We start from the raw sequence: 25,113 nt of genomic DNA, 5'->3' as shown, positions 1-25,113 counted from the left end.
CTGCCTCAGAATTCACACCCCCATGGGGGGCTCATGCTGGACAGTGGACACTCCTCCCTACCCCGACCTCATCTGATCTCCATGAGTTACCTCCTTAAAAGCCCTATTTCCTGCTATGGGGGCCATGACAAGTCCCTCACCCTGAACAGGAACTTTGTATTTTGGGGGGTTTATCCCAGTGAATTACGACATAGCCCAGCACAGATTAGCGACAGCTTAGCCCATCCTTGAATAGCACCCCTAAAAATAGCATAATCCCCAAAGAACTATGCCCGAGCCAAGCGCTCTTTAGAAGTTACTTGAGCGGTAAACGAAAAGAATTAAGGGTTTTAGTTTTTTTCCCTAGGACTCAAGGAGACAGGACACTTGGGCTATTTTACTAACCCTTATCCCATGAGGACCCAAAAACTTGAGATTCTTTTTTAAAATATATTTGCCACTTAGAAAATCATTCTCCAGCACCACCATCACCTCGCAGACCAAAGCGGAAAAACCTTGAGTCCAGAGAGACAGCACAGTGGTGGGGCATTTGCCTTGCATTCGACAGACCTGGGAGGGACCCAGTTCGATTCCCAGCATCCCATGTGGGGCTCCCAGCATGCCAGGCGCAATTTCTGAGTGCAGAGCCAGAAGTAACCCCTGAGCGCCACTGGGTGTGGCTTGGAAACCAATCAATCAATAACTAAAGTTTTTTTTTAAAGGAGGAAAGGGCCGGAGAGATAGCATGGAGGTAAGGTGTTCACTTGCATGCAAAAGGATGGTGGTTCGAATCCCGGCATCCCATATGGTCCCCCAACCCTGTCAGGAGCGATTTCTGAGAGTAGAGTCAGGAGTAACCCCTGAGCACTGCCGGATATGACCCCAAAAAAAAAAAAAAAAAGAGGAGGAAAAACCTCTCCAGAAGGGGACACTGCTTTCAGAGTAGGGAGAGAACCTCGTGGCATTCAGACTTAGCGCAGGTCCCCATTAAATGTGCAGCCCCCTAATCTCTGCATTATATTTACACCTTATAAGGCACCCACAAAGTTATTGAGGGGAGAACAAATTTGTGCTTGGGCTTTTAAATGAGCTTCCAGAAATCTCTCCAGGCAGACTACACTCAGGAAGGGGCTCCCGGGCTCCCGAGAAAGAAAGAACTTCTCTAGGGGGCCAGAGCAGGGAAAGTTCCCCTCGTTGGGTGCCCCCCACAGAGATCAGAAAGCCCCTAGCAACTGGCAGAGAGGGTTCAGGGTTCAGGCCCCACCAGGGCCCTTCATTCCCCACTCAAATACATGCACACTCTGGTCTGCAGCCAGGACCATGGGATGGCTGCCAAGCACACCCCAAAATCCACACACACATCCCTGCTTCCAGAATCTTCTTAGGAGGAACCTGAGGAAAGCAAACGTCCATTGATTTGTATGTCTAAGTCTGTAAAGGTAAAAAGGGGCCTCAGATCTTCTTGGGTTTTGTGGGGGGTGGCCACACCCGGTGACACTCAGGGGTTACTTCTGGCTATGCACTCAAAATTCGCCCCTGATTTGGGGGACCATATGGGACATTGGGGATCAATCCGCAGTCTGTCCTGAGTCAGCTGTGCACAAGGCAAACGCCCTACCACTACGCCACTGCTCCAGCCCCAGATCTCATTGTTTTTGATGCTTTAAACTAAAGTCCTAAGACTCCTCTGGGCAGTTTCACCTTCCCAGGGAGGAAGAGGAGGAGGAGGAAGAAGAAAAAGAGGAGGAGAAGGAAATTATCTTCATAATTCATGCTCTAAACAAGCAGTGAGCAGTGGGCAGAACTGGGCCCTGAAGACAAGCTGCCTTCCATTGGCTTCAGACAAAGCCTCACCAATTTGTCTTCCTGTCACCGGGTTTGCCTCCAGGAAACTTTCTGGAAAAGCTACAATTTTCAAAGTTCACCTGTGGGCCAGAGAGATGCACAGACAGACGGGTGAAGCAGGCTCAGGCATTCCACCCTGTGTGGCTGATTATCTTTCATTATTTACTTATTCTTGTTTGTTTGGGGGCCACACCTGGTGGTGCTAAGGCCTTCCTCCTGGCTCTACACTCAGGGATTACTTCTGGAGGTCTCAGGCCGAGGATTGAAACCGGGTCAGCCCCCTGCAAGGCAGGCACCCTCCCAGCTGTGCCTGTTTATTTATTTATGGGCCTCACAAGTACTGCCAGGGGACCCTGTGTTGTCGAGGAGCTAACCCAGCTCACCAGAGCCACACTGAATGAGTCCTTTTTAATTGTCTCTTTAGGTCCAGTCCCAAGTCTGCCCACCGGCCCCCCTGCTGGAAACAGCCCCTTTCTGCCAAGGGACCAGGAGCTGAGGGGGGCCTGTCTCTCAGGTCCGCACCTCCTTCAACCGCTGAATACACCTTCCAGAATGAGCAAGAGACGCTGCAAAGTGCCCATGTCACCAGAAGTGACAGTCACGTTCTCTCCCGGCCTGCTCCCTGCGGGCTGTGACATCAACCGTGCTGTGGGCCCCTCCTGCAGCCTCTATTTCAGACCCAGGCTATAGGGTCAGGACTAGGAAATTGCTGCCCAGTGAGCCAGCTGGAAAGGCAAAGGTGAGAGGGGAGCTGGGCTCACAAGAGAGAGCAAATGTCCAAGATGGGACTGCCCTGTGTCACAGAGGCAGCTCAGCAGGGGGGAGGAAAGGAAGGAAGGAAGGAAGGAAGGAAGGAAGGAAGGAAGGAAGGAAGGAAGGAAGGAAGGAAGGAAGGAAGGAAGGAAGGAAGGAAGGAAGGAAGGAAGGAAGGAAGGAAAAGGCAGCTCAGCAGGGGGGAGGAAAGGAAGGAAGGAAGGAAGGAAGGAAGGAAGGAAGGAAGGAAGGAAGGAAGGAAGGAAGGAAGGAAGGAAGGAAGGAAGGAAGGAAGGAAGGAAGAAAAAGGCAGCTCAGCGGGGGGGAGGAAAGGAAGGAAGGAAGGAAGGAAGGAAGGAAGGAAGGAAGGAAGGAAGGAAGGAAGGAAGGAAGGAAGGAAGGAAGGAAGGAAGGAAGGAAGGAAAAGGCAGCTCAGCAGGGGGGAGGAAAGGAAGGAAGGAAGGAAGGAAGGAAGGAAGGAAGGAAGGAAGGAAGGAAGGAAGGAAGGAAGGAAGGAAGGAAGGAAGGAAGGAAGGAAGGAAAAGGCAGCTCAGCAGGGGGGAGGAAAGGAAGGAAGGAAGGAAGGAAGGAAGGAAGGAAGGAAGGAAGGAAGGAAGGAAGGAAGGAAGGAAGGAAGGAAGGAAAAGGCAGCTCAGCGGGGGGGAGGAAAGGAAGGAAGGAAGGAAGGAAGAGGGAGGGAGGGAAATCACTCGCTTTAGCCCTTTCCCTAAAAAAAGGAAGGGAGGAAGGGAGGAAGGAAGGAAGGAAGGAAGGAAGGAAGGAAGGAAGGAAGGAAGGAAGGAAGGAAGGAAGGAAGGAAGGAAGGAAGGAAGGAAGGAAGGAAGGAAGGGAGGAAGGAAGGGAGGAAGGAAGGAAGGGAAATCACTTGCTTTAGCCCTTTCCTTACAGTACAGCCCAAGCTAGCAGGGACACCCAGACCCCTCCTACTCTCCTGAACCCCCTCCCCGAGGCTGCCAAACACACACACACACACACACACACACAATTCACTGCAGCCCGTGTCTGACCAGGCACCGAGCACAGGTGGCAGCTAAACAGCGAGACAGGCACTCTGTTTCCTGGAGCCTGACCAGGTCCCCTCCACCCAACAAGCCTAGGACCCTCGGAGTTGAGCCACTCCTTCTGATACTCAGTATTCCACCAGTCTAACCTGAGACCCTTTCCCATCTTGACCCATGCGGCTGCAGAGATGTTCTCTGAAGGGTGACTCCGAATCCTGAGAAATTTACATTTTGGTGGTGTGGGGGGAGGGTTGTTTGTTTGGGGCCACACCTGGCAGTGCTCAGGGGTTACTCCTGGCTCTGAGCTCAGGAATCATTCCTGGCATGCTTGGGATAGGGATGCTAGAGATCGAACCCAGGTCAGCCATGTGCAAGGCAAATGCCCTCCCCGCTGTGCTACTGCTCCAGCCCCAGGACTTAAGGTCTTATTCCCACTGCAAATTTAAAACCAAGTGCAGATTCTATCCCCGCCCGTGCCCTTACCTTGCCAATGCTTGGACCTTGGTGGCATGCCGCTCCTCCTGCTCCGCCAGCTTCCGCTTCAGCGTGTCCACTTCCTGCCGCAGTGACGCCGAGTGCTCCATCTCACCGTCCAGCAGGCTTCGCAGGGACCTGGGAAATGGGGACCCACTCAGCCCCGAGCTCTCCCTCACAGCAGGCCTGGAACCCTCTTGCACCACAAGGCCTGTGTGGAGCAGAGCCTGGGCTTGCCCTGTCTGAGATCGGAGGACCGAGCTCCTCTGCACCAGAGCTGAGACCCCAAGACCCCTCTCACGGGGAAAAGGGGTGTGACCAGGAAACATGGGACGCAGAGCCGAAGGCAGGACTCAGCCACATCCCCACACTAGTCTCACAGGAAGCCAGAGAAGCTTGTCATCGTTAATGTGCCTGCAGGCCTGGTCTGAGAGGCATGAGCCTTCCCAAGTGTGTCTGTCCCCCAGAAAGGACCACATGGACCCCAGAGCTGCACTCCAGACTTGGGTCTGCAGAGACTTCGCCTGCAGGACACCACACAGCTAGTTTCGAAGACAGGGGCCCCATAAGACCGGAAGGTACCGCAGACAATGGTCCCCTCCACCGCTCCCCACCCCTAAGGCCTGGGGGCCTCTGGGGTCAGGAGAGGTCACTGGGTGCTGGGCCCCTGACACATGATGGGGGGGCCTCTCTCCAGGAAGGGAATCCACAGAGACTTATTGTACATGGTGAGAACAAGCCTGGGCCTCTCACAGGCACTGTTTTGGCAGTGAGTGATTGTGTGTATGTGTGTGTGTGTGTGTGTGTGAGAGAGAGAGAGAGATGGTGTATATATGTGTCTACATGTGTGTCTGTCTGCCCAGGTTGTTGGTGCCATGGGAGATCCCATGGGACTCCCCTTCCCTCCATGCCACTACCCTGCGTACCTGTTTTCTTCCTCCAGTTCGTCCTTCCGGCTCATCATGGCCACAGTCGCCTGCCGCAGCTCACCTAGGAAAGAGACACAGTGGGGCTGCAGCAGGGCCCCGTGTCCCTTTCAGGAGTCCCCTAAGGGGAAGAGCAGGGTACTGGGTCCTGGGACACAACCCTCCTGCTGGGTGCCCCCTCATGCTGCACCCCAGGCTCAGCTAAACCCCGACCCACCCGACCCACACACGGGCACAGACACTCAAGCCTGGCACTGACTTCCAGGCCCAGGGCAGAGGCGGCTGTAAGGTTGTTGAGTCCACAAGGGGCCCTGCGGGGTGGGGAGTCCCCACTCTCCTGCCCAGTATCACCACCCACCACCCTTGTACACAGGGACTGTCCCACACTCCCCAACACCCGGTCATGGCCCAAACCTGTGAATCCCCTGGACAGTCCAGAGGGTTGAGTGCGATGTCTCCCCTCAGCCGCCCAAATGCCCACTGATCACATGCCAGGCTGGAGAGGTGGTTCATGTGCCCCAGGCTCAGTCTCCCTCCTGTCTCCATCTCCCCTATCTCATCTCCCCTTGCACTGTACCTGTCTCTCATCTCACAGGGAGCCACACGCCTGCAGGGATTTGCCGGGGCAGCAGAGAGCCCTGACTCTGTCCTTGGTCCTGAACCAAATCCTGCCAGCTTTCCCAGCCTCAATATGTCCCCTAGAAAGGCACCCAGGATGGGACAAAGCAGCCAAGGGGGCACAGGCAGGACTCAGCTCCCCGGGAGACCTTCAGGTGCGACAAGGTCATGGGGTTGGTGGAGAGACATCACCACCTGCCCAGAAGTGGGGCCCTGAGTCTGGCCACAGAGTTAGAGCAAGGCAAGGGGGAGACCAAGTAGAATGTAAGTTCCCCCTAACCCAGGAGAGCCCATAGACCTTCTCCATGTGGACAGACCTGAGCACCCCAATCCCCCTTGGCTGCTCCATAGACCAGGACAGGAGGAGGATGTGGGGAGCAAGCCCGGGGGGGGGGGGTGTGGAATGTGCAGAGGCAGGGAAGGAGTCGTAAAGGGGTCAGGCCAGCGGAGTTGGGAGCCAATGCTCCCACTGCACACTGTACCCCTGCATTGGAGGAACCCCAGGGCAATGAGGAGGGCAGTAAGGCTCGCTGTGCCGGGAAGAAACAGGCAGGAAGACGGGGAAGTGTGTGAAACAGACTCAAGACTAAAGGTGCCTCTCCCCCAATGGGCGCCCTCTCAGCAGGAGGGTCGGCTGAGGTACCCGAGGGAATAAGAAGGGAGTGCTCCCCGCCACCATCAAACCAAGGCTTCAGCTTTCATCACTTGAGCTGAGGGCTAGAGAAAGGGCCCTGGTGCCCCCTGGTGGCATCAAGCTGCAGGTCCTTCCAGCCGCAAGGAAGGGGGAGCCCCAGACAGACTGCAGATTCCAGACACAGAAGTGAGGTTCAGAGCAGCTGGGTCTTGTGGGGGGCACTCGGGGAGGAAGCACTAGCCAGACCCCAGTTCCTGGAAACACAGTCATCTCCCGGGGCCAGGGCTGAGGGTGGGCATCTCAGGGCCAATAGCATAGAAGGTTCTAGAAGACTCTTCACAGCGTCTTCTGGGGCACACAGGACTCCCAATTCATGTCCAGAGCACCCCATCTTGGTCCCCTCAGGCTCCTCCCCTCATCAGATAAGATTGGGTGCTCACGAAAAGGGGTTTTCCTGGAAGGCACCACCATCTGACTTCCACACTCAGATCCACCAGGGTGCCTGCCTCTTTGGAGCTTGGCCAGGCTCACCCCACCCTGGGCAGCCTGCTCACTCTTCTCCAAGTGTTCCTGAGTGTCCCCTGCTTCTCAGGTGGGGATGAAAAGGGAAAAGGCCCAAGCTGAGAGGGAGCCCCCCAACAGGAACTGAAGCTGGAGCCAGGACCAATGTGGGTGACAGAGGATCAGGTAGATCAGCTCAGGGCCCAGGACAGAGTGGACCCAGGAAGGGCCTATCCTGTTGGAGGGGCCATGGGAGACACTCCCACACTCTTCCCCAAACTCCCACACACTGCCTGTGAACAGGGCCCAGATCTCCCTGTAGTTTTTGTTGCCTGAGGTGCTCAGGCACCCAGAGCCCCTCCCAGAGATTCTCAGACCACATGGTCCCAGGGATGTGCCAGACCCAGAGAGCACTTTGGAATGAGACTCTTGTCACAAGATGACCCTGCCCCCCCCCCACCGACACCCACAATTCTGCCTCTGTTGGGACGGCAGAAAACACAGTCACTCAGCCAGAGGCAATGGCGGATGGCTCCTTCCTCAGCAAGTTTAGACCCAGAATTCTGTGTGAGGAAGTGAAAGCCAGTGTGCTAGGCCCCTCCTCCTTCCCTCCACCTGGAACACGAATGAGAGGGCTGAGCTTAGGCAGCCATGCTGGACCCAAGGTGAGGCAGGAGAAAAGATCTGGAATCCATTTGGCCGAGGTGGACCGTTTCTTTTTAAGGGCAACATCGATCTCATTTCAGGGCTCTATGGCTAATGCTTTTCCTAAAGAGGAAGTGAGAGGGGGTGCTTGCACTCATCCTGGGAACAGAAGTGATTTCCACATAGGACCCCGAACACTTCGACAAAAGGGGAGAAAGTCCAGCCCAACCCAGAACTAGGCACTGTCCCCAACTCACTGCCCAGTGGGTACCAGCTTGCCTCGAACCCACAGCTGGTCCCTAACACAACCCTCCCATACACACCCAGTGGCAGGCACAGCTCAGGAGTACTTACTCATGGTCATGGAGTCCGGCGCCACAGCAGATGGCAACAGGCTGCTTCTAGCGCTTCCCGGGCCTGGGGAGCTGGCATCCACACTGGCAAAGAAACAGGGCAGGGGCCATGAGCACCCAGAAGACCAAGGAGCACATGCAGGCAGAGGTAACTCAGGACTCCATGTAGGCCTATGTAGTCCCATGTAGGGACCCTGTACCCCTCGGAAAACACCAGAAGGGCCAGAGGAAAATCGACTGAAGGGCACCCCTGGGTCAGGGGAGCAGGTGCCAGGAATCAGTTCAGGACAAGGATGAAGCTTTCAGGCTCCAGGGAGCTGAGGGGAAGCTGAGGTCAGGGCTGAGGCTGGCATAGGCAACTAACTGTTCCTGCCCCCCAAGAGACATGCCAGATATGGGGCAAACTGTCCGTTCTTGTGATTTTTTTTTCTTCTTTGTTTTGTTTGATGGAGACCCACATGGTGGAGCTCAGGGGTTACTCCTGCCTGGCTCTGTGCTCAGAAATAATTCCTGGCAGGCTCAGGGGGGGGGACCATATGGGATGTCAAAAATCAAACCCAGTTCAGTCATGTGCAACACAAATGCCCTCCTCACTGTGCTATCATTCTGGCCCCAGTCTTTTTGCTTTATGTGGATGATTTTGCTGCTTAAAAAGGCCTCAAGGAGCCAGAGCAATAGGACAGTAGGAAGGGTGTTTGCCTTGCACGTGGTCAACCTGGGCTCAATCCCCATGATCCCATATGGTCTCCAAGAACTGCCAGGAGTGAATCCTGAGTGCAGAGCCAGAAGTAACTACTGAGTAACCTCAGGTATGGCCAAAGAAGTAAATAGGATAAAATATAATAAAATAAAATAAAATAAAATAAAATAAAATAAAATAAAATACCGCTGAGGGCCAGGACAATCGGAAAGGGGGGTCAAGAGCTGCCTACTCCAGTTCATATTTCTCACACCCCCGGATGGTTCTCCAAATACTCGGTGATCCCTCCTGAGTGCAGAGCTGGGAGTCAGCCCTAAGCACAGCTGGATGGCCCCAAACCAGAAAAGTCAAGCACTGAAGGGGAAAGGCCCACTGCCCGGGGTCAAAGCCTGCCTGTGTTCCCAGGTTCCACTAAGGGGGTTCCATGGTGGAGAAACATGAGGGGGTCAGGCGCGAGACAAGCTTGAGTCCTGTCAGGAAATCAGAGCTGTGTCATGTAACACACAACACAACACACAAACTCCCGCACTGACCCGCTGGCAGAGAAGTGATCAGACCCGGGGGGCTCCAGCCTCTGAGTCCCTCTGGCAGAGTTGGGGTGAGCCTCATTCAGACTTTGAACCTTGTGCAATGTGGAAACTGACAGTGGAGACAGTGGCACACACGCACTGGCACACACGCACACGCACACACACACACACACATACATACCACTACTCACCCTTATCCACCCATGTACACACAGAGAGGATATACACATTCACACACATTACATACATAGGCTGGTAGAGATCACAGCTGGTGTGCCCCCCCCCAAGCCTCTGAACATAATTAATACTACAGAAGCCAACCTCACAGCCCCAGCCAACCTGTACCCCAGACACTCACCTAGATCGCAGCCCGGGCCCCGGGACAACCAGTTCACCCAGTCCAGCTCCATTCTCCAGGCTTCCAACCGGCACATCTGTGCAGAGAAAAGGCACAGAGAAGTCAGCTCCCTGCCTGTGTGTCCCTCCCTGCAGGCCACACCAGGGGACAAATCATAATAGCCTATATTCTAGGGTCGCCATTAGAAACTAAAGTGAGGTCCCGGAGAGATAGCACAGCAGCGTTTGCCTTGCAAGCAGCCGATCCAGGACCAAAGGTGGTTGGTTCGAATCTCGGTGTCCCATATGGTCCCCCGTGCCTGCCAGGAGCTATTTCTGAGCAGACAGCCAGGAGTAACCCCTGACCACCGCCGGGTGTGGCCCAAAAACAAAAACAAAAAAAAAAAAAGAAACCAAAGCGATAGCACAACGGGGAGAGCTTCCCTTGCAAGCAGCTGAGCCAGGTTTACTCCCCAACATTCCATAGTGTCCCTGAACACTGCCAGTATTATTCCTGAGTGCAGAGCCCAGGAGTCACCTCTAAGAACAGTGGGGTTTAACCCAATATTCCCCCCCACCAAAAAAAAAAAAAAAACCTCTTCTTAAAAAAAAATCCCTCAGGGCTGGAGAGATAGCATGGAGGTAAGGCGTTTGCCTTTCATGCAGAAGGACGGTGGTTCGAATCCCGGCATGCCCGGGGCGATTTCTGACCATAGAGCCAGGAGAAATTGCTGAGCGCTGCCAGGTGTGACCCCCACCCCAAAAAAATTTTAAAAAAATATAAAATCCCTCTCTCTGTACACTGGGTCTTCGTGCTTCTCCCCAGAAATATCATATGCATCCTCAGAGCCCATGTTCCTGCTTCATCTCTTTGCCCTTGAACCTTCTAGGACCCCCATAAAGTTGCTGGTACCTGTCACAACCCCCAAGCTAAAGGATTTTGTTTTCAGGCCACACAACCACTCCATCCTGAAGTGGCATAAGATGGACAGCAGAGGGCGGCAGCGCCCCATACTTCGGAGTCACAGCCTGGAACCCAAGGGCTGTGCCCTGGCCGGGGATGAGTGGGGGTGTCAGGGAGACAAGCGTGAGGGTGCCCTGTGCAGACTCACTGGGGGAGGGTGGGCTTCCACTTCATCTCAGCCCAGCAGGATGTTGGCAGCCCCAGGCAAAGCCACTACCCTCATGCTCTCCCCTAGGGCTACAGAAAATGCCAGGAAGTGCGGCCTGAGTGATAGAACAACAGAGAGGGCATTTGTCTTGCAATGTGACCAACCCAGGTTTGATCCTAGGGTCCCCTGAGCATCACCAGGAATAATTTTGTTTTTGTTTTTTTTGTTTTTAGGTCACAGCCGGTAGTGCTCAGGGTTTACTCCTGGCTCAGAAATTGCTCCTGGCAGGCTCCAGGGACCATATGAGATGCCAGGATTCAAACCACCGTCCATCCTGGATCGGCTGCTTGCAAGGCAAACGCCATACTGCTATGCTATTGTTCTGGCCCCACCAGGAATCATTTCTGAGTGCAAAGCCAAGAGTAACTCCTGAGGGAGGGAGGGAGGGAAGGAAGGGAAGGAGGGAGGGAGGGAAGAAGGAAGGAAGGAAGGAAGGAAGGAAGGAAGGAAGGAAGGAAGGAAGGAAGGAAGGAAGGAAGGAAGGAAGGAAGGAAGGAAGGAAGGAAGGAAGGAAGGAAGGGAGGAAGGAAGGAAGGAGAGAGGGAAGGAAGGGAGGGAAGGAAGGAGGGAGGGAGGAAGGAGGGAAGGAAGGAAGGAAGAGATGAATGGAGGGATGAAGGTAGGGAAGGAAGGAAGGAAGAGATGGATGGAGGAATGAAGGGAGGGAAAGAGGGAGGGAGGGAGGAAAGGAAGAAGGGAGGGAGGGAGGGAAGAAAGGTGGAAGGGAAGGAGGGAGGGAGGAAGGAAGGAAGGAAGGAAGGAAGGAAGGAAGGAAGGAAGGAAGGAAGGAAGGAAGGAAGGAAGGAAGGAAGGAAGGAAGGAAGGGAGAAAGGAAGGAGGGAGGGGGAAGGGGAAAGGGGGAAGGGAGGAAGGGGAAAGGGGGAAGGGAGGAAGGGGAAAGGGGGAGGGAGGGAGAAAGGGAGGGAGGAAGGGAGGGAAGAAGGGAGGGAAGGAGGGAAGAAGAGTAGAAGGGAAGGGAGAGAAGGAGAGGAAGGAGGAAAGGAAGGGAGAAAGGAAGGAGGGAGGGAGAAAGGGGGAGGGAGGAAGGGGGAGGGAGGGAGGGAAGGAGGGAAAGAAGGAAGGAAGGAAGGAAGGAAGTAGGGAAGGAAGGAGGGAGGGAGGAAGAAGGGAAGGAAGGAGGGCGAAAAGGAAGGAAGGAAGGAAGGAGGGAGGAAGGGAGGGAGGAAAGGAAGAAGGAAGGGAGGGAGGAGAGAGGGTGGGAGGGAGAAAAGGAGGAAGGGAGGGAGGGAAGAAGGGTGGAAGGAAGGAAGGAAGAAAATAAAAGAAAATGAAGGGTGGAAGGAAGGAAGAAAAGAAAATAAAATGCAGGGCCGAAGTAGTAGCACAGTGGTATAGCGTTTTCCTTGCACTGCTGATCCAGGTTGGAATCGGGTTTGAACCCCAGCATCCCATATGGTCTCCCAAGCCAAGAGCGATTCCTGAGCGCAGAGACAAGAATAACCCCTGAGCACCACCAGATGTGGCCAAATAAATAAACAAATAATTAAGAAAAGAGGACAGGTCTGAGGAAAAGGGGCTCCTGGCCCAGCCACCCCCACTAGCTGCCAAGGGGGTTGGGGTTTTGGGAGTGAAAATTCTGGAACCTTCTCCTGCTCATCTCAGAGGATGAGCCAGAAGCAGCCTCCTGTCCTGTGTCCCTCCTCGCCCTCCTCCCTCCCTCCCTGCCTCCCTCCAGGGGACCCCCAGCCCCCGCACACCTGAAGTGTCATCATAGGAGCCGATGCTGCTGACTGGGAAGAGGACACCGGTGTCGCCATGAAGCACCTGCAGGGGGGCCCAGCCATGCATGGGGGCCAGGCAGGGGGGCCCGTCCAGTGGCCTGTGGGAAGGAGACAAATGAGTGGCAGGCAGGCAGATCACCCACAGGGCTCCCCCTCAGTGCTCCTTCCTGGGCAGCCTTGCGACCTCAATCCATGAGGTTGGGTGGCTGGGAGCCCAGACTGTGGGAGCCAATGCAGAGGGCCATGCTGTTTGCTGAAGTCTTGGACGAGACACCTTGGGAGTCACTTGAAGCAGGAACGGCACCAAAAGGTCTGGCCATGTCCGCCTGTCTGTGGCTCCACCTAGGTATGGCTCAGCAGCTCCTAGGAGGGTGAGCTGAGGGGACGGAGTGACAGCACAGCAGGGAGGGCATTTTCTTTGCACGTGGCCAACCTGGGTTCAATCCTCAGCATCCTATGTGGTCCCCCGAGTCCGGCAGGAGTGATCCCTGAGCACAGAGCCAGGAGTAACCCCTAAAGTACTGCCAACAACAACAAAGATTTGGGTACCAAAATCAGTCAGCAGGGAGGACAGGAGGGGTGACTGAAGGTCAGAAAGAATTAAGGGAAAAAAAAAAGATGGGGTGAAATGCAGTCTTAGGAGGGAGCATTGGAGAAAATGGGCCAGAGGTCAAAGGAAATGGGTACCATCCCAGTGAGGATGGAGGAGGGCAGGGAGGACTCTGGCATAGCCCTCTCCTCCCCATCTGTTTCCTCCACATCTTCTCTTCCCAGGGTCAAGAGTAAACAGCCAGGGCCAGAGTAGTGGCGCAAGTGGTAGGGCTCTTGCCTTGCATGCGCTGACCCAGGACTGACCAGGATTCAATCCCCGGTATCCCACATGGTCTCCCGAGCCAAGAGCGATTTCTGAGCGTATAGCCAGGAGTAACCCCTGAGCGTCACTGGGTGTGGTCCAAAAAAAAAAAACAAAAACAAAAAAAGAGTAAACATCCAAACTGGGTTTCATACCTGCCATTTCTCCTTCACTTCAAAGTGTGCCTTGGAAGTGCTAAAGCATCATGTAAATTCACACACACACACACACACACACACACACACACACACAGGCTAAGGGCCCAACTGTGCATTACTCAGAACAGCAACTGTGAAATGGACGTGTGTTGTCCCTGTCCCCCGAGAGTGGCCCCACGCCCTCCGTCAAGGGGATGAGTGCCTCCCCAATCCCCACTTTACATGCACCCCAAATGCTATGTTGCAAAAAAGGCCCATCCAGATGTCTCCATATGATCCCCCTCCATCCTGGATCACAGGTGAGAGCTGTGGGGAGTAGACACAACTCTGAGGAAGGGGCCTGCCAACACCTCCCTCGCTCTGTTCTCAGCCAATACAGTGCCAAATCCCATCCTGCCTCGTTCCTTAGAGGCTGGGGGCCGGCCCACCCCATTTCTCATCAGCAGGCGAGGAGGCAGAAACCCCATCCCCCCCATACAGACACGTTCCTCCTCTGAGCCAAACCCAAGCACACCCATGTTGGTGGGGAACAGAGGTCTCGGGCGGGACACCAGAGCAAATCTGGGCTGCCTTGAACAGATGAACTAGTCGTGGAGTCTCCGAGGGGTCCTGGGGATCCTCAATCTTGAGCCATGTGGTCCCTCTGAGCCCCCCAGCATTCCCTCCAGGTCCCTCCAGGCTGTGCACACAGAGCTCAGAGTCCCGAGAGACAATTACTCAATGGGCTCCTCGGCTTTGTCCCACGGTGCTTGGTGCTCGGCTGAGATCCCACACCAGGCCGGGCAGGGACTGTCTGTAACCCTCAGGAGGCCCAGTGGCTGTGAAGGGCCAGGCCCCTGCCCCTCTCTGCTCTGACTCACATCACAATGCTGCACAGCAGGCAGAGGGCTGGGGGCAGCCAGCAAACCTGGCACAGAGAGTCCAGAGATGAAACAGAACTAGCCCAGGCTTAGGGCCCAGGGGAGTGGGTGAGCTCAGCCACACAGATAAGAGAGCAGCTCACACCTTTCTTTTTTTTTTTTTTTTTTTTGGTTTTTGGGTCACACCCGGCAGCGCTCAGGGGTTATTCCTGGCTCTGGGAGGCTCAGAAATTGCTCCTGGCAGGCACGGGGGACCATATGGGACGCCGGGATTTGAACCGATGACCTCCTGCATGAAAGGCAAACGCCTTACCTCCATGCTATCTCTCCGGCCCCAGCAGCTCACACCTTTCTAAATGTTTCCACAAGATCAGTGACTCTGAGAGAATACACACACACACACACACACACACACACACACACACACACACACACACACACACACACCCCACACACCTAAGGCGGAGGGTACAACTCAAGATGCAGAGCAGGAATTCAGTGAGAGCCCTTGGGTGCACTTAGGACCCACATGGGACCTCAGCACATCCTTTTTATTCTTTCTTTCTTCAGTTTTTGGGCCACACTTAGAGGCACTCAGGGGTTCCTCCTGGCTCAGTACTCAAGGATCACTCCTGGGGGCTCAGGGGACCATATGGGATGCCGGGAATTGAACCCAGGTCAACCGAAAGCAAGACAAACACCCTCCTCACTGTGCTAGCACAGCAGCCCCAAGCCGCCTCATTAAAAAAAAAAAAAAAAACTCGCAGGCCTGGAGAGATAGCATGGAGGTAAGGCATTTGCCTTGCATGCAAAAGAACAGTGGTTCGAATCCCAACATCCCATATGGTCCCCTGAGCCTGCCAGGAGCAATTTCTGAGTGTAGAGCCAGGAATAACTCCTGAGCGCTGCCGAGTGTGACCCAAAAACAAAAAAACAAAAACAAAAAAAAATTCCGCACCCTCATCTGTGTAGGCCCCATATAATCTGCTTAAGGCCACACTAGAACATCACGGGGACCAAGAGGAACCTCCCCCAGGCAGCCTGACTCAGGCCCAAACTCAGGCCTAGTCTCTGCGGCTCTTCCCCAGGCACCAGCCGCTACACAGGCTCTGGACTAGCTGGGCCCAGGACTCACCTGAGCTGGGTCTTCCCCATAAATACTGAGCGACAGAATCAGAAGGACAAGTATATACAGACGAGCACACATGCAAGAAAAGGTGTGCATGTGTGTCTACAGACAGGCAACATGTGTGTCCCTATGTGTGTAGAGACTCATGCAGGACACACACATGCAACTACAGGCCTAGACATGCATGGCTGCTAGGCAGAGAAAGGGCACTTTAGCATGGTGCCGACATTGAGGCCTGCGTGCACAGAATGTACATGGGCATGCGTGCACAAGTACATGTGCCTGTGGATAGTATATGCGTGTGTACAGAGGCAAGTGTCATGTGTCCATGTGGTAAACTTGAATGTCAAGTCGCTTGGCCATGGCAGCCGCTGGCAGCAAAGAAAAGCAAAGCAACCGTGACGCCAACATAGGTCCTGGACCAAGAGTACCAGGAGGATCCCAACATGCATCACTTTCCCCAGCATGCCTCACACTCACTCCCCATGGGCCGATGACCAGACAGAGCTTAGCTCATTCAGTCCTAGTTCCCTTTCATAGGGCAGGGGTAGCGGTCTTCAAAGCCTACCTGTAGGCTCAAATTACCCTCAGATCTATAGGGGCTGGTGGCCAGTTCAATCCCAGGCACTGCTTTTGACCCCCCAAGCACCACTGGGCATGGCCCAAAAATTCTCAAAAATAAACTGAATAGACGACAAAGCATAGAACAGCAGGGAGGGTGTCTACCTTGCACACACCCTCCTGGTTTTGATCCCTGGTATCCCATGATTTTCCAAGCACCACCAGGAGTGATCTCTGAGTACAGGGACAAGAGTAACCCCGAATGCTGCCAAATGTAGCTCAAAAACAAAGCAAAACAAACAAACAATTAAAAAAAGGGCCCGGAGAGATAGCACAGCGGTGTTTGCCTTGCAAGCAGCCGATCCAGGACCTAAGGTGGTTGGTTCGAATCCCGGTGTCCCATATGGTCCCCCGTGCCTGCCAGGAGCTACTTCTGAGCAGACAGCCATGAGTAATCCCTGAGCACCACCAGGGGTGGCCCAAAAAAAAAAAAAATTTAAAAAAACAGATCAGTAGCCAAAATGATAACACAGCAAGGAGGGCATTTCCCTAAGCACGTGGCTGATCCAGGTTCAACCCCCAACATCCCATATTATTCCCTGAGTCCCTCTAGAAGTGATTCCTGACATGGGTAACCCCTGAGCAACACCAGGTGTGGCACAAACACACAAAAAATTAATTAGGGGCTGGAGTAATAGTGCAGCGGTAGGGTGTTTGCCTAACACACGGCTGACTCAGGATAGACCTGGGTTCAATCCCTGACATCCCATATGGTCCCCCAAGCCAGGAGCAATTTCTGAGCGCATAGCCAGGAGTAACCCGAGAGTCATTGGGTGTAACCCAAAAGCAAACTAAAATAATAATAATAACAATAATAATAATAATAATAATGATGATGATAATAATAATAATAATAATGAACAGATCAAAAGAATAAAATCTCCAGATTTGGGGGTGAGAAAGAACTAGGGTTAAGGCACTTGCCTTGCCATGTGGCAGGTCTCTGTAGCCTCCACAGGAGTGACCCCTGAGCACCCCTGAGTCGTGCTCCCCAAACAACAAAGAGCAAACCCAAAGAGCCACAGAGAACTCACTTGGGGGACCCAGCGGGGCTGGTGCACTTCCGGCCCGTCGTGCTCCCATATGAGTGCTCATCAGGCTCATCCACATCCTCGTCGTCAATGCTTTTTACGTCTAGCTTCTGAAAGCCAAACTCCCCATTGGGACACAGCGGGTCTGTTTTCCAGGAGCTGCTGCTTTGGCTGCCGTTGGAATGTGGCCCAAAGGGACTCTCGATGGGCGCCGAGGATATGTTGAGGGAGGAGCGATCTGAGTTCTCCTCTGGGCTCTCCCTGGACGATGGCGGCTTCCTGGGTACATCTCCGGAGGGCTCCTCCTCCTCGTCATCAAACGAGATGATGTTGGTGACTTTCTTCTTCTTCTTACGCTCCTTTCTGCCTTTCGCATCTGGCTCGAAAAATGAATAAACAGATAGGTAAATAAAATGAGAAAGGTGGTAAGAAAAGGCAGGAGGGAAAAATGAAAGGATGGTGAAGCACAGTATGGACACACACACACACACACACACACACACTCACACACATATGCAGGAACTGGAAGATAAATTGAGGCTTCTTATAAAACCTTTGGGGGGAAATTAAGTCCATGCAACCAGAGAAAGAGCTAAAAAGATTGGAGCACAGGGGCCAGAGTGGTAGCACAGTAGGGCGGGGCATTTGTCTTGCACACAGCTGACCTAGGTTAGACCCCCAGCATCCCATAGGCTCCCATGAGCCTGGCAGGAGTGATCCCTAAGCAAAGTCAGGAGTAAACCCTGAGTACCACTGGGTGTGGCCAAAAAACAAAAACAAAAAAAGGTGAGCGCACAGAATCTGCACAGATTCTGTACATGGGAATCATCAAAAGCAATGGAGTGGGGCCACCAGGCAGCTCAGAGGCAGGAGTACAGGTTTTTTTTTTTTTGGTTTTTTTGTTTGTTTGTTTGTTTGTTTGTTTTTGGGCCACACCCATTTGATGCTCAGGGGTTACTCCTGGCTACACGCTCAGAAATTGCGGTCCGTTCCTTGGCTAGCACTTGCATGGCAGACACCTTACCTCTAGCGCCATTTCGCTGGCCCCAGGAGTACAGTTTTGCACCCCCACTTCCTCAGGTTCCATACCTGGCATTGTATGATACCCAAGCCCCAAGCAGGCAGCTGTGGCCTGAACATGGAGCTGAATCAGTAGATTGTGCTGCACTGGGAAGAGGCTACTTCCTGGGGGAAAACCAGCCTCATCCTCTGAGCTATGCCTCGGCGTGTCCTGGCCTGATGTTTTGCTGCGTCCTGGGAAATTCCTGCTCCACAGGTCAGGGACCACAGACTCAGGCACCCATTTTCCCCCCACTCAACTGGGCAGGTCACAAGCACTATGCACTCGGCACCTTGTTGTCTCAGCCCTGCCCAGTAGCATATGCCAGAGACCAAGCCCAGCTTACCAGCACTGAGGCTCCGGGACATGACTGGCAGAGGGTCTGTGTCTTGCTCGGGCCGGATGAGGATGGCCACGGGTGCCGAGGCACTGATCTCACGCAGGAGGCTACTCACACCCTGCGTGGAGCCCTTCAGCAGAGACGTGACGTTCTGTGTTGACTCCTTGAGCAGCTCTGACACGCTGGGCGCCAGCTTGCTCTGCCCGTTGAGGTCCGTGTTGTCGATGTTGATGGCAAAGAGGATGGAGTTCAGGCCTGGACACGAAGGCCAGAGAGATAGTAAAGCAAGTAAGGTGTTTGACAACCTGGGTTCGATCTCCAGCATCCCATAGGGTCCCCCTGAGCCCCACCAAGACTGAACCCTGAGTAACCCTGAGCACTGGCAGGTGTGGCCTCAACTAAACAAAACAGACCTGGGTATGGGGAAGACTGGGAGTGTCAGTAGCCTCAGATACTCCCCACTTCCTAGAACCCTCCATGCATACAAATCACATCTGGAGAGACTCCCAACTATCTACAGGGACATTGGGGTCTGAAAATCCAGCCAGGGTGGGGCAAAGGCAAAAATTTTGGGGTCAAACATCATAAGCTGGAACCCCACTCTGAGACAAGCTTGGCCCCTCTGAGCCTCAGCGCCTTCCCTAAGAAGGTGGTACAGGGGCCGGAGAGACAGCAAGGAGGTAAAGCGTTTGCCTTGCATGCAGAAGGATGGTGGTTCAAATGCTGGCATCCTATATGGTCCCCCGAGCCTGCCAGGAGCGATTTCTGAGTGTAGAGCCAGAAGTAATCCCTGAGCACTGCTATGTGTGACCCAAAAACAAAAAAAAAAGGTGGAACAGTGGATCTCCAGGGAGAAACAGTGGGAAGGGCCAGGAGGACCAGCCCCTGTCAGATTGCCCAAGTCACCACCCAGCAGATGCGGCCACTGGGGAGTCCAGCAGCTTATGAATGGACTGACCTAGCTGTCTAGGCAGGGGAGTAGATGAAGGCTCACCCCCCATTCTCAGGCCTGCTCTGGAGTAAGCTTCAGGGGGATATGATTTCAGGGTCTACCCTCCCAGCTGACCCGTAGGGCAAGCATAAACCCCTTAGTACACAAACAGACCAGACACTGCCCTCCTTAGAGGTCAGGAAGGAATCAGAGCTCACAGGACAGGCCTAATTGCTGGCAAGGGTGGAACAGAACAGGTCCCCCACCTCTGGGGCTCTTGCTGCATCCCTAAGCCTCAGCCCCCCAATGGCCCGACTTACCCGCCGCCATGGTGGGCAGCATGCTGGCACGCTCCTCATCCATAACAAAGGACCAGTCCTCGTAGAAGGTGCTGCCATGGGGACAGGGACCAAATTGAATGGTGTAACTGCCTCCACTGGCAGCTCCCCCAAGGGGTTCCCCATGTTTATCCTGGGAGGCTCAAAGACGGCAGTGCCCCAGGACTGGAGTGGAGGAGCCTCACAAAGGGTGCCGAACAGTCTGCTCCACCTCCACATCCTCCACAAGGGGGACTCCAGCCTCATCCCTGCACCTAACCTGCATGGCTAGGCAGACTAGAGCTCAAAGAGGGGGACCCCCACAGTCACTGCCTAGATCCCCAGACCTGAGCATGTACAGCCGAGAGTGTGCACCAGTGAGAAGGAGAGAATCTACCCGCCACACCTTGACCCCTATAGCTGAGCATGCACAGGTGAGAGTAGCACCCCATCCCGTGCCCTCATAGCGTGGGTACCTGAGCCGGCCACGGTCGGCCAGCAGCATGTGCAGATAACGCTCCAACGAGTGCTCGTTGAGGGCACAGCGCAGCCAGGCGCGGCCACGGCCCACATCCGAGGCGATGTGGCGCAGGGCAGCGAAGCGCTGCAACTCGTGCTTGCTGAGCAGCTCCTTCACGTGGAACCAAAACACAGGCTCTGCAGGGGACGGCGAGGACAGCTGCAGGAGGGTGGCAGGGAAGGCACAGGGACCACACAGCAGGGCCCCACCAGTCACCCCAGCAGCTGGAAAAGCCCCCAGGCCCCAGGGATCCCTACCAGGGACCAGTCTGGGCAAGTCAGTCTGACAGACTCAGCTTCCTCCCTCGACTGCCCCCACCTCAAAACAAGCCCCCATGGGGCCAGGAGGGGAAGTACTGAGCTTAGTACTGATTGATCTCTGAGAATCAGTCTCTGCTTATAACCATCTCCAGGGGCCAGAGTGATGATAGCACATCGGTTGGGCATTTGCCTTGCATTTAGCCTATCCAGGATGTACCCGGGTTCGACTCCCAGAATCCCATATGATCCCCTGAGCCTGCTAGAGGGCGGTTTCTGAGTGCAGAGCCAGGAGCAACCCCTGAGCATCACCGGCTGTGGCCCAAAACCAAAAACCAAAACAAAACAAAAAGTCTCTTCACGTTCCAAACTGGAGTTTCTGTTCCTAGCATCCCTGAGAAGGGCTGATCTCTGCTGATCAGGGCTGATCTCTGGATCAAAATAAAACACACACTCCTGGGGCCAAACGACTGGAACATTCTTCCCTTGCACATAGCTGACTGGTTCCATCCTCAACATCCCATATGGTCCCCCGAGCACCTTCAGGAGTGATTCCTGAATGCAAAGCCACAAGTAATCCCTGAGCACGGCCGGGCATGGCCCAAAAATATCAAAATACTAAAAGTAAATAAATCAAATAATCCTCCAACCCTGGCAGGGGTGTTACAACACAAGAGTACAGCACTTGCCTTGTACACGGTCAACCTGGGTTCAATCCCAGGCACCTACAGGATCCCCTGAGCAGCCCCAGGAGTGACCTCTGATAAGAGTCATGAGTAAGCCCTGAGCACAGCCAGGTGGGGCCCCAAAACAGAAACAGGAATGATAATAAAAGAAACAAACACATCAGGGTCAGGGCAATAGTACAGGCATGGAGTGCACCCCTCACCAAAAAAAAAAAAAAAAAAAGGAAAAAAATTTAAATATAAATAAATAAATAAAGGAAAAGAATTAGCACCCAGGGAATGAGAAGAGATGTTTCAGAGTGTTTTAATCTTGGGCCAGGCCCGAAATTACTCCTGGCAGGCTCAGGGTACCCTATGGGACACTACAGGAATTGAATCCAGATCAGCAGTGTGCAAGGCAAATGCCCTCCCTGCTGTGTTACTACTCCAGGCCTCTCTCCCTTTTTTTTTTTTTTTTTTTTGGTTTGGTTTTTTTGGTGGGAGAGTTTTGGGGGGCCACACATGGTGGCACTCAGGGGTTACTCCTGGCTCTATGCTCAAAAGTCACTCCTGGCAGGCTCAGGGGACCATGTGGGATGCCAGGGATCAAACTCAGGTATGTCCTTACTATGTCACATGCAAGGCAAAGGCCCTATCACTGTGCTATCCCTCCGAACCCTCTCCCTTCTTCTTTTGTGTGTGTGTGTGTGGTTTTTGGGTCACACCCGGCAGGGGTTACTCCTGGCTCCACGCTCAGAAATTGCTCCTGGCAGGCACAGGGGACCATATGGGACCATATGAGATGCCGGGATTCGAACCAATGACCTTCTGCATGAAAGGCAAACACCTTACCTCCATGCTATCTCTCTGGCCTTCTTTCCCTTCTTTTTTTTAATACTGTGATCAAATGAACATTGACCGTTTCAGCCCTGTTCAGTCAGAGAAATTTCAGAGAAATATAATCTTCAATCCAGCTGTTAGCCAGTAACTGGTGGCCCTGGGCACCTCATTCTACTTTGGACCCTTTGCCTATGTCCACAAGTTCCTTGTGTCTGTCCAATCCAGCAGTATTTGTCCCTGCCCCGCCACTCTCTGCAGACCATGAAGCCCAAGGGGCAGGTGGAGGGTCTGGGCAGAAGGTAGCAGTGCTTGGTTGCTTTGTTACTTTTTAGAGTGAACAACCCTTTGTGCTAGCACAGACCTCCCCCATCTTGACCTGTTCCCAGACAGGGTGGATTAAGGCGGTTGTCCAACCTTCAAGTCCCTGCTGAAAATTAACCTACAAGCAACAGTGAAAAGAACCTATAAAAGTCTGGGAATACAAAGTGCTGATTCTGCATTTTAGAACCTCTTGGGATAACTACACTGAAGGGCTAGAGCTCAGAATTGAAGGGTTTAGCTGTGTTGGAGCAATAGAACAATGGTAAAGCTTTTGCCTTGCATGCAGCCAACACAAGATGAACCCCGGGTTGAATCCCGGCATCTCATATGGTCCCCTGAGTCTGCCAGGAGCGACTTCTGAGCACAGAGCAAGGAGTAACCCCTTAGCATCGCCGAGTATGACCCAAAAACCAAAAACCAAAAATAAAAAGTTTAGCTGTCTGGGACTGTAGCAATAGCACAGAGGGAGGGGTGTTTTGTCTTGCAAGGGGCCAACCCAGGTTCAAACCCCAATATCCCATATGGTCCCTGGATTCTTCTAGTAGTGATTTCTGGGCAAAGAACCAGGAGTAACCAGGCAGCATCTCTAGGAGTGGCCCAAAAACAAAACAAACAAAGGCATACAATTCTCCATTTCATCCAAAGTACCTGATTCTAAACATGGTGTATTTTAATAACATTTTGGGGTGTGGGGGTGTTTTAGGCCACACATGGCAATGCTCAGGAGTTACTCCTGGCTCTGTGCTCAGGGATCACTCCTGGCGATGCTTGGAGGACCCCATCGGATGCCAGGAATAGAAGCTGAGTGGGTCTTGTGCAATGCAAACGCCCTACCACTATGCTATCACTCAGGCCTCAGTGTGGTGTATTTTCAAAGAATGTATAAACGCCTGGCGAGTGGATGTGCTGGCCTGGCTCTGTGGTTTTCAGATTGAACCCAAGTGTGAAAGCCAAGCCCAGAATGCAGCTCAGGAGACAATGTTCATATACCAACAAGCACACAGCCTGGCTTCAAGCCCCAGTACCAGTCAATGCATAAAACAAAACACACTAGGACCTGAGAGATAGCACAGCAGTAGGGCATTTGCTTTGCACAGAGCCAATCCAAGACAGATGGTGGTTCAAATCCCAGAACCCCATAAGGTCCCCCAAGCCTGCCAGGAGTGATTTCAGAGCCAGGAGTAACCCCTAAGCTCCGACGGTATGAAGAAAGGAAAAAAAAAAAAACACTATTTCTACCACACAGCAAGTGCCTATGATCTCAGAGTGAAAGCCCCCCACCCCGCAAATCAAGCAAGCAGAAGAGAAACTTTCTCTTGAAAGGGACTGAGAGATGTGGCTCAAAGGCAAAGCACTTTATCTGGCATGTGTGAGGCCCTGGGTTCAATCCCTAGTACCACCAAAAATTTAATAATAATAATAATAATAATAATAATAATAATAATAATAATAATAATAAAGGATGAAGGATGAAGGACCCTCTTTGATCAGACTTCATACTCTTCCTATCCCATTCACCCCTGCCCCCTGTCACTGCCCAGAGGGTACCTCACCGAACCCCTCATCCTCCCCAACTTGCCTCTCCAGCCTCCAGTTCCTGAGCACCAAAACCTTTGCACAGAGCCCCACAAGGAGCAGAGAGGGAGGAAGTGAAGAAAGAGTCACCATGGGTGCTGGGCACCAGTTGGAAACATCAAGGTCAAGCAAAAGCTCACAAGGAAGAACAGTCTGGCCAGGGGGAAAGAGTGGGACACCAGAAAGCCTCTTGGGGCCAGTGCCCTCAGCCCCCCTCAAGCAGCACCCTGACTTCCTTCCCCAGGAAAAGAGGGCATTGAGTGCCAGCCCAGCCCAGCCCAGCTGGCACTCGAGGCAGAGTATGTCCTCTCCCTTTATCTTCGAGGGCTTCCTTCTCCCCCACAACGAGCTGATCAACAAGTTCCCGGAGTACCAGAGAAGCACAAGAGGGAACTGAAACCTGCCCAGGGGCTGCGGATTTCCTCTCACCCGCCAGGGGCCAGACCCAGGATGCTCAGCATGAGGCTTCCTCCAAAATTAATTTAACACGAAAATGAAATGGTTTCCCACCCCGCTTCCCGGGGACCCCAAGCAGAGAAACACAGGTTCTGTTCTGCATTCAAAGCAATCAGCCCCATTCAAAAATCCTCACCGTGGGGGCATGGATTGATGGCACAGTGGGGAGGGCATACGCCTGGCATGTGGCTGACTTGGGTTTAATCTTTGGCATCCCGCATGTCCCCTGAGCCTGCCAGGATTGACGCCCAAAAACAAACAAACAAAAAATAAAATCCCCACTTGAAAAAGAAGAGGGTATCTCTACCTCAACAGTTGGGGTGTTCCTAATACCGCCCTGCTGCAATGGGCTGGCTTTGGGGCAAACAGGAAGCAGCAAGTCCTGAGATCTACAGGACTTGTAGGACTTCACAGCAGGCACTGGACAGGCACTGGACAAGCACTGGGCAAGGGGAGGCCAGAAAAATGAATGGGTTACATGGGGATCCATCCCCCAGCGGCCTCTGGTCCATCCCCCAACAATAACAACAGAAGAAAGCTCCTGGCTAGGATAAGGCCCAGTCCAGGGTGCTGACTTTGCTCATCTGAATGCGAGTCAGCCCCACACACCAGCACAACCCTTCCCTCAGCCCATCCCTGGGCCTGTCACTTGGAGCAGGGCAGCCCTTGGCACAGGGAAAGAGCTCCTGATGGAACAAGGGCTCTGAATGCTGGCATGGAGTGTGTGAAAATGGACTTGAAAAGGCCGGAGCGACTGCAGAGCAGGAAGGGCATTTGCCTTACTCACGGTAGACCCATATGGTGCCCCAAGACCATCAGGAGTGATTCCTGAGTGTAGAGCCAGGAGAAGCCCCTTAACACCATCAAGTGTGGGCCCCCCAGTATAAAAACAAAAACAAAACAAAATTAAAAAGACAGGCTTGGGGACCAGAGAGATAACACAATGGTA

At 53.5% G+C, this 25,113-nt stretch overlaps 1 protein-coding gene across 1 annotated transcript in view; it reads right to left on the bottom strand.

Annotated features, from left to right (window-relative positions):
* SNX29 (sorting nexin 29) overlaps window positions 1-25,113 on the bottom strand; it is a 97,492-nt gene that overhangs the window by 54,911 nt on the left and 17,468 nt on the right. The window contains exons 5-13 of the mRNA XM_049768550.1: window positions 20,007-20,187; window positions 19,534-19,604; window positions 18,289-18,537; window positions 16,886-17,258; window positions 12,207-12,328; window positions 9,339-9,414; window positions 7,752-7,834; window positions 5,000-5,063; window positions 4,083-4,211 (exon numbers count right to left, since the gene is read on the bottom strand). Of these exons, the coding sequence (XP_049624507.1) occupies window positions 4,083-4,211; window positions 5,000-5,063; window positions 7,752-7,834; window positions 9,339-9,414; window positions 12,207-12,328; window positions 16,886-17,258; window positions 18,289-18,537; window positions 19,534-19,604; window positions 20,007-20,187 (1,348 nt within the window). The remainder of the gene's footprint in view (window positions 1-4,082; window positions 4,212-4,999; window positions 5,064-7,751; window positions 7,835-9,338; window positions 9,415-12,206; window positions 12,329-16,885; window positions 17,259-18,288; window positions 18,538-19,533; window positions 19,605-20,006; window positions 20,188-25,113) is intronic.

Source organism: Suncus etruscus, chromosome 2, assembly GCF_024139225.1.
Source record: "Suncus etruscus isolate mSunEtr1 chromosome 2, mSunEtr1.pri.cur, whole genome shotgun sequence".
Taxonomy (NCBI): Eukaryota; Metazoa; Chordata; class Mammalia; order Eulipotyphla; family Soricidae; genus Suncus; species Suncus etruscus.
The sequence above is the reverse complement of the archived record's forward strand: the minus strand, read 5'-3'. Positions and strand labels throughout refer to the sequence as shown.